This window comes from Pipistrellus hanaki, assembly GCF_964339955.1.
Source record: "Pipistrellus hanaki genome assembly, chromosome: 9".
Taxonomy (NCBI): Eukaryota; Metazoa; Chordata; class Mammalia; order Chiroptera; family Vespertilionidae; genus Pipistrellus; species Pipistrellus hanaki.
The window spans coordinates 79907564-79919029 of record NC_140511.1 but is presented as its reverse complement, the minus strand read 5'-3'; the positions used below and the strand labels follow the sequence as shown (position 1 = coordinate 79919029).

General features: G+C 56.3%; 2 protein-coding genes across 2 annotated transcripts; both read left to right on the top strand.

Moving 5' to 3' along the window:
• The first annotated feature begins 54 nt into the window (after positions 1-54).
• Positions 55-3249, top strand: CCDC87 (coiled-coil domain containing 87). The gene has a single exon (XM_084894012.1). The coding sequence runs from the start codon at positions 152-154 to the stop codon at positions 2714-2716; it is 2565 nt and encodes an 854-aa protein (XP_084750138.1). The 5' UTR covers positions 55-151; the 3' UTR covers positions 2717-3249.
• A 3237-nt stretch (positions 3250-6486) lies between these two features.
• On the top strand, positions 6487-11371 carry CTSF (cathepsin F). The gene is made up of 14 exons (XM_084894016.1): positions 6487-6764; positions 6954-7052; positions 7308-7392; positions 7482-7543; positions 7677-7752; positions 8307-8420; positions 8527-8672; positions 8761-8857; positions 8935-9015; positions 9906-10025; positions 10106-10170; positions 10268-10358; positions 10707-10765; positions 10852-11371. Exons 1-14 carry the CDS (start codon positions 6552-6554, stop codon positions 10924-10926), a joined length of 1383 nt encoding a protein of 460 aa, XP_084750142.1. The 5' UTR covers positions 6487-6551; the 3' UTR covers positions 10927-11371.
• Positions 11372-11466: the final 95 nt, after the last annotated feature.

The window sequence follows — 11466 nt, the reverse complement described above, 5'->3', positions numbered from 1 at the left end:
GCGCGCGCGCACACGCAAAGCCCCGCCCACCCCAGCGTTCCCTGCGTGGCGAGCCCTGGCCGCGCAGGCGCACTCTGGCTCTTAGCTCCCTGGTTGCCTTAGTAACCGTTTGGCCGCCCGGACCTCGCCAGCTTTCGGCGCCGGCGCCAAAATGAAGCCCTTCAAACCCGAAGCCGAGCTCCAGCAGTTCTATCACCGGCTGCTGCTGCCGCTGTCGCTCTTCCCCAGCAGCAGGACGGCGAGCCCGGAGGCGGCTCCCCCGCAGCGCCCCGCGCTGGAGCTCCCCGCGCTCCCGTTCCTGCCGGTGTCACGGCTGACCGTGGCGTCGCTGTGCCGCCGGGTGGCCAAGCGGCTGGCCCGGTGCGAGCTGGCGGAGCGGGTGCCCGCCGGGGGCCCACAGCGTTTCCTGGAGGTCATCCTGAACGAGCTGAAGTGCAGCTGGCAGGAGCCTCCCGCCGAGCCCAGCCTGAGCCACATCGACAACCAGAGGCTGCGGAAGCGGGTGCTGATGTACGTGCTGCTCAGCTGCGAGCAGCTCTACCTGCGCTACCTGCGCCGGCTGAAGACCATGCCGACCGCCACGCACGTCTTCACGGAAGCCGCCACGGTCACCCGGCTGGCCGCCCACCTCGCCAGGGACTGCACCGTCTTCCTCACCAGCCCCGAGGTCTACCGCAGCCTGCTCGCCGACTTCCGCTCCCTGCTGAAGCTGGAGCAGGCCCGGGGCGGCATCTGCAAGCTGAGCTCCTCCGGACGCTTGTCGACTTCCAGGGCTCAAGGGCCCCGCGGCTCCAGCTTTGCCCAAATACCTGACTGCAACCTCAGCCTGAACTACCTCATCCAGCTCAGCCGCTCGCGAGAGTTTCTCAGCGAGACCAGACCCGATCCTGTGAAGGAACTGAAGTCCATCCCTCTGCTGAAGAGGAGGAGGACTCTCCGCTGGCTGCCTGGCATGCGGAAGAAGGTAGAAAGCTTCACTCCCTCTCAGGTGGGGTCGCTGCCCAGGTACTCGGTGACTCTCACCAGCCTGTCTCCCGCCGTCTCCTACCCGCCTCTCCACGCCCGGCTCCAGAAGGGCCAGTCCATGCCCTCCCTGCGTGAGGGCTGGAAGCTGGCAGATGAATTGGGCCTCCCTCCGCCCCTCCCTCGTCCCTTGACCCCACTGGTCCTGTTCGCAGAGAGCAAACCCGAGCTGGTAGAGGACATGGTGGCCGAGGACCTGAAGCAGATAATGAAGAACATGAAACTGGAGCGGGCTCCCTACTCACCGATGGACTCAGACGTGTCCCCGCTCCTGGGGGCCCTGACCCACGACCCAGCCACGGCGCAGCGCATAGCAGAGATGCAGAGGATGCTGAGTGAGGAAGAAGAAACCTCTGGGCAGGGGGGGCCCCGGCTCCCCACACCCCCTCCACTCCACCCACAGCCGGTGACAGTTACTTTGAAGCTAAGAAATCAGATGGTGGTCCTGGCAGCTGGCGTACAGGTCTCTGAGAGAAAGTTTTTGGATTCCTTCCACATTGAAGGGGCCGGAGCCCTATACAATCACCTAGCTGGTGAGCTGGACCCCAAACTGATCGAGGACATGGATATTGATCGCTTCGTTGGGAACAGCATCCGGGAGGTCTACAAAGAGCTGATGAGCCGTGTCTCTATCGACCACTTCTCGTTCAACCAGGGACCCTTGGTTGAGCCTGCAACCAATAAAGACTGGTCCATGTTCCTGTTCTCAGCTCTTCTGCATCTAGAGAAGCAGCATCGTGCCATCAACCCCAAGCTGGCCGGTCTTTCTCCCAAGAGATTATCAACTGTGCATTCCTCTATTTCATCCTCCCAAGGAAACAGAGACCTGGAGGGACAGACATACAAGGCCTCGGGGACGAACTGGTCGAGAAACCCCTTGTCGTTGAATGACTATTTCAAATACCTCACCAACCAGGAGACAGACTTCCTCCACGTCATCTTCCAAATGTACGAAGAGGATGTTCCTAAACAGATGGAGGCCCCTGTCACAGAGTCGCTAAAGATTCAGCCCCCACCTCCACTGCTAGAGGACGAAGAGCCAGATTTTGTGCCGGGAGAGTGGGATTGGAACACGGTGCTGGGGCACAGTCTAGAAACCGGGAGGACCAGCCTCCTGGGAGAACCTCGCAAACTCCTGCATCTGCAGAAGCGTCTGGAGCGGTTGTGGTCCACTCTGGAGGTTCCTGACAAGGACCGGCTGGACATGGCTATCAAGTACAGCTCCAATGCCCGTCTGATGCAGCTGCCTTTATTGGTGAGCGCCTGGGAGCAGACCCTGCAGCCCATTCAGCTTCGGGAGACAGTGATGGGGAAACTGGAGCGGTTTGAGCGACTCGCCTCTGACCCCAACCGCTTCTTCCAAAAGGCTGAGATGGATCTGACTCGCTTATTGGAGGAGAATCAAGTCCGAATCTGCCTACACAGGAAGCTCAATCAGATGGAGGCTCCACTGGTTTCCCTCCTAGAGGAGGTGGAGGTTGCCTTTGGTGAGCCGGTGACGTTCAGGGGGCAGCGCTACCTGGACAAGATGAAGCTTGACAGGATGGAGATGCTCTATTGGCTGCAGCAGGGGCGGCGGATGCACCAACTGGCCGGGGCCCAGAAAGCCTCCCACCGGTCCGCCATATTCTGCAGGCTCAGCAGGCAGCCTGTAACAGCCCGAGGGAGTACTCCTAGGCCAAGTACCCTCTAACCCCTCCCTCAACCCTCCACCCCAGCAGCTCATCCAGACCTCTTGACTGCTTGGAAAGAAGAAATATCTGGGAGTGCAGGGTTCAAGAACATAGTGTTTCTAACTACCAAGGGACTGAGATCAACACTTTATTTTGACAGTGAAATTCTCCTAAAAGAATCCCCAAGGCCAGTATTCCCATTTATGTCAAGCTAAGCACAGTACAGCCAACATCTCACGTGTCAAAAGAACTGAGACCGTCGCTTGGAGTTCATTATAATGGAAAACCATCAACTTTGGAATAGCTGGGCATTTGCATCATGCTACATTAAATGGGCTGACAGAGCCCCAAATCAGAAGACTCTGTGGCATAATGGTTAAGAGCTAGAGTTAGCAGATGTGGGTTTAAATTCTGGCTGTGTACAAACTACTTAACTGCTCTGCACCTGGACCACCGTATGTCAGGTGAAGGGTTGAGTCCAGGTTGTCACTTCTTCCAGTTTTAGCATAAAAATTTTTATTAAAATTTCAATCAATTAATACAAGCATATGGTACAAAGTATACAAGAGTATGTACTGAAAAGTAAGGCTCCTTCCCATCCTTACCTCTTAATAACTGAGTTCCCCTCCCTGAGGGTTACAGCTGTTAACGTTTCTTGGGTATCTTTTTTTTTTTTTTTAATATGTTTTATTGATTTTGTACAGAGAGGAAGGGAGAGAGATAGAGAGCTAGAAACATCAATGAGAGAGAGTCATCGATCAGCTGCCTCTTGCACACCCCCTACTGGAGATATGCCTGCAACCAAGGTACATGCCCTTGACCAGAATCGAACCCGAGTCCCTTCAGTCCCCAAGCCGACGCTCTAGGGGTGTCGAACTCAATCAGAGAAGGGGCCAAAATCTAAAATCCAGCCTAAATCGCGGGCCGAATGGTTTACTGAACAGTCATAAACTGACAATGTCATAAACTGACAGCGGAGTGCAGTGATGACAGCGCGGTGCGGGCCACATTGCAAGGCCTGGCGGGCTGGATTTGGCCCGCGGGCCTTGTGTTTGACACATGTGCGAGTCTATCCATTGAGCCAAACCGGTCTCGGCTTGTGTATCTTTTTCATCCCCTTTTTCAGCAAATAATTATTGAGCACCTAGTAGGTATTTTATGCTTGGTTTTAACACTGAACAAAACAAAGATCCTTACCCTTTGCGGTTTACATTCTACTGGAGGGAAATAGACAATAAGCCATAAACATAGCACCTAAACATGCTGAATAGTAAAATGTTAGCAGTTGATAAGAACCGTGAAAAAAAGAAAAAGAGTAGTGTAGAAGGAAATAAAGGGTGAGGGGTGTCGTTCTAATTAGGGTAGTCAGTACAGGTCTCCCTAGGAAGGGGAGATTTGAGCCAAGGATTGAAGGAGGGGAAGAAGTGAGCCCCGTTTAGGACAACATTGCAAAACGCTAAGGCAGGCAGCTAAGTGGGGTGTCTCAGAAGCAAGGTGGCCAGCCGAAACCGGTTTGGCTCAATGGATAGAGCGTCAGCCTGTGGACTGGAAGGTCCAGGGTTCGATTCTGATCAAGGGCATGTACTGTGGTTGCGGGTACATCCCTGGTGGGGGGACGGGGGGTGCAGGAGGCAGCTGGTTGACGTTTCTCTCTCATTGACATTTCTAGCTCTCTATCCCTCTCCCTTCCTCTCTGTAAAAAATCAATAAAATATATTTAAAAAAAAAAAGAAGAAGAAGAAGAAGAAGGGGAAAAAAAGAAGAAAGCAAGGTGGCCAGTGTAGGAGGAGCAGAGCTGGGGGAGAGATGAGTCAGAGGGGTCATGACAAGGTGCCAAGGGGCAAGTCAGGCCAGGTAAGGCCTCCTAGGCCGCTGTATAAACTATAGCCTATGCACATATAGTTCAAATATAGCCTGTGCACATATGAGCCTGTGTATTTATTATCTATGCATATATTTATCACTAGCATGCTGTACCTCTGGTTTTTAAACTATTTTTATTTTATTTTTTGAGAGATATTCACTTCTTATTCCACTTATTTATGCATTCATTAGTTGATTCTTGTACGTGCCCTGACTAGGGATCGAACCTTCAATTTGGTGTATCAGGTCAATGCTCTAACCAACTGAGCTACTCGGCCAGGGCTGTACCTCTGTTTTGCTCCTTTCTTTTTTCATGTAACATGGCTCAAGCTCATTCCATATCAATGTACATTGAGCTGCCTTCTTGTTGATAGCTATCAATATATAGTATTCCACTGTGTGTATTTTTATTTATTTATTATTTGACATTTACAAACAAACAAAGAAATGCTCTAGAAATCCTCATTCGTCTCTTTAGGGTTACTACTATTTCTATAGTTTAAATTCCTGAAAGTAGGATTTAAACTATAGAAATTAGGTTGCAGGCACATCCCCAGTAGAAGGTGTGCAGGAGGCAGCTGATCGATGTTTCTCTTTCATCGATGTTTCTAACTCTCTCCCTCTCCCTTCCTCTCTGTAAAAAGTCAATAAAAAAACAAAACAAAAAAACTTTCTTTCCAAAACAGGTAGTCTGCCATACCTGGCCCTCAGGTTGTAGTTTGCTAACCAAAGTGCAACAGCATCAGGCCCTTTAAAATGTGTGCCTCTGAGTCACGCCTGCCAGGGCTAGACTAGGTGATTTTTAGCATCGGTTTCCCTCACTCTCCACGTATAAGGTAACCCTCCATCACTCTGCGACTTCAACTCCTTCAAATGCTCTCTTCCCTTTCCTTCGCCCTCAGCTTGGCATGTCATGCAGGAACGTTTCTTTTTCTCATCTGTCTCTGCACCTGACTGTGAGCTCCCGCAGGCAGCACTAACCTAATGTAACTGTTCATGCCGCTGTTACCCAATCAAATGGTTTGCCCTTGGGGTGCTCTAGATTCAAGAAGGAGATGTGTCTGCCCTAGCTGGTTTGGCTCAGTGGATAGAGCGCCGGCCTTTGGACTGAAGAAGGAGATGTGGTTGTTGCAAGGTAAAGAAGAGGGGATTCATACCCAAAGCTCCATCTCCCAGAAGCTTACCATTGCTTACATACCCTATTTGGTCAAGTACTCATTGATTCATTGATTTCAGTTGGCTCACTGTCAAGCTCATCCTATTTACAGCTGGCCTGCAAAATACTGTGCCACATTTTAATATTTAGCAGGAATTGTATTTAGTAGGAATTGCCCAGACCTTGAGACCCTTGTCCTAACATCTCCTCTTGCTAGGCCCTGAGACCCAAATGGCTGCATGGTTTTGTTTGACCCTCACAATAGCCTGAGGAACTAACTGCCAATCCAAGGAATATTAGCTGCCATTTTGCTGATGAGAAGAGAGGCCTCAAAGAAGAGTCGAACTGTGAATCCAGGCTCTGAGGCTAACTCCCTGGGTTCAAGTCCTGCTCCATCACTAGTCCGATGTTTGGTAAACAGCTTAATCTCTCCAAGCCTCTATTAATTATTAAATTGGGATTACATCTCCTTCGCAGGATTGCTACAACGATTATATGTTAACATATAATAAAAATGCAATAAACGTTAGTTACTTGTATTCTTAGTCTAGCTCCAGAGACCTAAAAGGATTATTCCCAGGCTGGGGCTCCTGCAGGCCAGGGTTGTGCTAGGACCCGCCGGCCCCCGCCGGGCTGGACCCCACCCACCTGCGCAGTCAGCGCGCCCCACGTGCCTCGCGTAAATAAATGAGTGCGCAGGCGCCCCAGGCGGACGTCCATTGGCCGGCGCCCGGGCGCGGGGCGGGGCTTCGGGTCCCGAGGTCTTAGACGACGCGGTGGGGTCGGGGCGGTTGGCCCGCGCAGCCCGTGGTCCCGCCGCCGGCCTCGCCCCCGCGATGGCGTCCTGGCTGCCGCTGGTGTGGCTGCTGGGGCTGCTCCCGGGCGCGGCCCCCGCCCCGCCCCGCCGGGACGCCGGCGCGCAGGCCTGGGCGCCCGCGGCCCCGGAGCTGCTGCGGCGGCCCGTCCGCTTCGCGCTGGACACGTACAGCCGCGGCCTGGCGGCCGGCGTGAGCGCCGTGCCGGGCGCCGTGAGCGGCCGCGTCCGCCGGGTGAGGACGGGCTGCGGGGCGCGGGCCCTGGTCCGGTCCGGGAGAGAGGAAGCTGGGCCCAAGCTCGGGGTGGGGCGTGGACGGCGGGACCCTTTGGTTGGGATGGGAGGGGCGCGGGGGGGTGTGGGACCGGGAAGACTGGGCTGAGGTGGGAGCGGCTGTCACCCGCCCCTCCGCCCCTCCACCCAGGCGGGCCGGGGGGCGCTGTACTCTCTGGAGGTGACGCTGGAGGAGCTGCCCTGCACCGACCCCGCGGAGTGCCAGCTCCCTGTGCCCAGGAGAACCCTGGTGAGTGACGGGCTCCCTCAGGCCCCTGCCCAGGCTCACTCTGGCAGCAGCTGGGGCGGCGGGTCCGGCCAAAAGGAAGGGATCTGAGGCAGCAGCCACCCAGGTCACTTCCCTGGCTGCGGGCGTAGTCCAGGCTTTAAGAGATAAGACGTCTCTCTCCGCGGTGGGGGTGATCGCCTCGGGGATGACCCTCCTCTGGGGGCCTCCAGCGCCATCTAGCCGAGGGCCCAGGCTGGCTTCCTCCTCTCCCCCCAGCTCTGCAGCTTTGAAGTCCTCTCCGAGCGAGGGAAGCACGCGTTGCTGAAGCAGCACTGTGGCCCAGTGGACACCGAGAGGAAAGGTGCTGGGAGAGCCCACGGTTGCTGGGACAGCCCGGAGCAGACTTCGCTCGGGCTTCAGCCTTGATCTCTTTGTTCCAATCCCATCCAGAGGACAACAATGAGGCGCTCAGTCCATTCCTCCCGCCGTTGGACAGGGACCCTCTCCCCCAGGTGAGGAGCCCCTCTCTGGGGAGCTGGCTGCTGTCTCGTATGCCCTCTCTTCCCCTCTCTTCCCCTCACCCTGGCGGGGGCGCCCTGGTCAGTCTGAGAAGGACTCCTCGTAAAGACCCCGCTGCCTTCCCAGGACTTTTATGTGAAAATGACTTCGCTCTTCAAGGACTTCATCACCACCTATAACCGGACATATGAGACCGAGGAGGGTGAGGACCCAGCCTGGGGTGCACCCGTCCCAATCAGATAGGCCTTCCCCCCCTTTGGCCCCTTGGTGTTGGGAGGGGAAGGACAGGAGAGGGCGTGCATCCCTTCAGGGACTCCTAAGTCCCCGAGTTCCTGCCCAATTGCCCAGGACTGGGCGGCTACCTCAGGGACCTGACTCGCTCCCATCTGATCTTCCTGGTCAGAAACCTCGGGCCTCCATCATTCTGGGGAGAGTGGGATGGGACAAAGGACAGGTTTTCTCCGCTGGAGGCCCTGGCATGACGGCCTTTCCCGTGACCTCCTGTCTGGGTGCTCTTTGGGGCCCATTCGGGTTCTGCCTTCACACTGGGACGTCATCACCCCAGTTTGGCCCCAAAAGTTTATCAACCTTCCAGTCTTATCACTTGCAGGTCTGCCCCCCACCCTTCCCTGCTCCAGGCTCTGTCCTTCCTGAGCTTGCAGAGCCCACCTCCTCCCCAGGGAACCCTCTGCCAGCTAACCCTCCTTATGATCTGCCTGGAGTCTGAGCCCTCCTCTCCTGCTCCTTGGTCCTCAGAAGCCCAGTGGCGCATGTCCGTCTTTATCAACAACATGATACGAGCTCAGAAGATCCAGGCCCTGGACCGCGGCACAGCTCAGTATGGAGTCACCAAGTTCAGTGACCTCACAGGTAGGGCTGGTGGCCAGAGCCAGCATGGAGCCTAGAAGAGACAGGACCTGTTTCTAAGGCCCTGATCAGGGCTGACTTAGGGACCCCCCCCATCCTCTGCCCACAGAGGAGGAGTTCCGCACCTTCTACCTGAATCCCCTCCTCAAAGGGGGGCCTGGCAAGAAGATGCGCCCAGTCAAGTCCGTTGGCGACCCTGCCCCACCCGAGTGGGACTGGAGGAGAAAGGGGGCTGTCACCAAAGTCAAGAACCAGGTTGGACCCCTCCGAAGCGAGGGTGGGACATGAGGATTGTCCTGGGGTTGGGAAGAGACCCAGCCTTGACTCCGCCCATCTCTTGCAGGGCATGTGTGGTTCTTGCTGGGCCTTCTCAGTTACAGGCAACGTGGAGGGCCAGTGGTTCCTGAAACGGGGGGACCTACTCTCCCTCTCGGAGCAGGGTGAGCATCCCGCTGTGCCCCCGTGCCCAGCCCAGCTCCTCCCGAGGGCTCCTCGGGACTGGCCTTGTCTCTCCTAGAGCTCGTGGACTGTGACAGAGTGGACAAGGCCTGCATGGGCGGCCTGCCCTCCAACGCCTATTCGGCCATAAAGACTTTGGGTATGCACTGATGGGGTCAGGAGGGACAGTCGGCCATAAAGACTTTGGGTATGCACTGATGGGGTCAGGAGGGACAGTCGGCCATAAAGACTTTGGGTATGCACTGATGGGGTCAGAAGGGACAGTGGGAGCCACTCACCCTTCACCTGAAGTCACGTTTTGTGAAGGGGAGAGACATAAGCAGGGGAATCATGTAAACTGGGTTTAAGTCTTCGTGCTGACCCTTCTGGTTGAAGTCCTTGGGCAAGTCAGCTCTTTCAGAGCCTCAGTTGCCTCATCTGTAAAATGGGGCTCATGCCCACCTCATAGGATTGCCTTGAGAATCAAGTGAGGAAACGTGTCAAGTTCCTGGCACATAACAGGGTCTTGATATTTTTGTTGCTTGGAGGTCTGTGTTTCTAGCCGCTGCTAAACCAGGTAGTAACACACCTCACTCTTGAGGAGAGGTGTTGAATTAAATAGGCAAGTCAGTCAAGCATGGGCCGCAGAGAGAAGGGTAAAGGCCTGAGTGGCCATATAGAAACTGGTCTGGAAGCCTGGGGATCGGGCCAGATGGGGACCCACACGTGCCCTGCAAGAGCTGGGCTGAGTCCTCTCAGCAGGATAAGCCAGCCAAGCAAGAGTCCTAGGAAAGCAGGGACAGGCCAGGAGTCGGCAGTGGGGGCCTGAGCTCATCTCTGCCACATTTCTCACTGGTTATTCCCTCCGCCTTCTGATGGACACTGGATTGAGGCTCTTCCTGGAGGGGATGGCCTGTGGTCTGGGGCAGACGAGGAATGTGAAGCCTTGTGGATAGGGGCTTAGCATAGCCTATGGCTAGAGAAGAGGAGTGTCTGCTAAACAGAGCCCACCTTTCTCTGCTTCCCCATCTACTCCCCACCGTTGCCCAGGAGGGCTGGAGACGGAGGATGACTACAGCTACAGTGGCCACCTGCAGACCTGCAGCTTCTCTGCAGACAAGGTCAAGGTTTACATCAATGATTCGGTAGAACTAAGCCACGATGAGCAAGGTGAGTGAGGGATGGGATGGGGACAGGCCACGTGAGGCTGGGACCCGGGTACCCCTGATACTGCCCCTCCCCCGTCTCAGAGCTGGCAGCCTGGCTGGCCACGAACGGCCCCGTCTCCATTGCCATCAATGCCTTCGGCATGCAGGTAAGGCCCTGGCCCCACTGCCCTGCTCCGTTTCTCGCTGGCTCCTCCCCTTCCTCTCCTTGGAGTCGGCCCGCTATTGCTTATTCCCCCTCCTCAGTTCTACCGCCACGGAGTCTCCCACCCCCTGAGGCTTCTCTGCAGCCCCTGGTTCATTGACCACGCTGTGCTGCTCGTGGGCTACGGCAACCGTGAGTTCTGTGACCCCTCTGCCCACAAACCCAGCCCCAGGCAGGGCGGAACCACAGCGTCTCAGGGCCCCGGGGGGAAATCCGGGGGAAGCTAGGAACCTTGTCCCCAGCTGTGGGCAGGTGGATGGGAGGCTGAGGCGGGAGGAGGTTAAACTGGACGGACGGCTAGCCGGCATGAGGGGAGTAGGCAGGTTCCTTCCTGAACCCAGAGCCCAGGTCTCCAGGAGGGAGGTAGGGGGCCTTTTTTTGCTCTTTTCCTAGCGCCTGTCACACAGTAGGCCCACAGCAGATACGGGCAGAGTGCAGAGTGCTTGGGGCCCTGACTCCTGCACTCCCCCTACTTCCCAGGCTCTGACGTTCCCTTCTGGGCCATCAAGAACAGCTGGGGCACTGACTGGGGTGAGGAGGTGAGTGTTGCCTGCTCAGCCCTTGGCCCTCCAGCCGCCACCCTGCCCTAGTGCCCTCACCACCACCCCCTTCCCCTCTCTTCCAGGGCTACTACTACTTGCATCGTGGGTCTGGGGCCTGTGGTGTGAATGCCATGGCCAGCTCAGCAGTAGTGAACTGAGGAGCACCAGCTCAGGACCTGGTGCTGACCAGGGCAGTCTCTCCCCAACCTGACCAGCATCTCCAGGCCCCTCCCCAGCTGGCTCAGGGATGGGTGCCGGGTGCCTCAGGGTGAGCCAAGGGCACTGGGCGAGGGGTACAGCCCCATCCCTCCCCCCAGCTCCCACTCTGAAGTTCCCAGGCTGCACCTTGGTTACGCTGTGGTAGCTGGGAGGGTCTGGGATGTCTTGGCAGCTGAGTTGGGCCACGAACCCTGGGCTCAGGCAAGGAACAGGTGGGAAGCAGATATTTTGGTCTTGAATTCAGCTTGTCCTGGCTTCCTGGCCTGGCTTTTCTCTGAAGTTGCAAATTCTGGCCCCCTGGAGGCAGGGACAGTGTCCCCTTTCATGTCTAGACAGACTGTTGTAACCACCCTTTTCTAACAGCAATAAAGTGTCCTCGCTCCAGTGTGGTGTGAATGCTCAGTCTCTGCGGTCAGGAGGGGTGGTGGGGACCCCTGGAGGGCTAAGGTCAGGCATTTAGTCCTGCCCAGGAGCCCGGG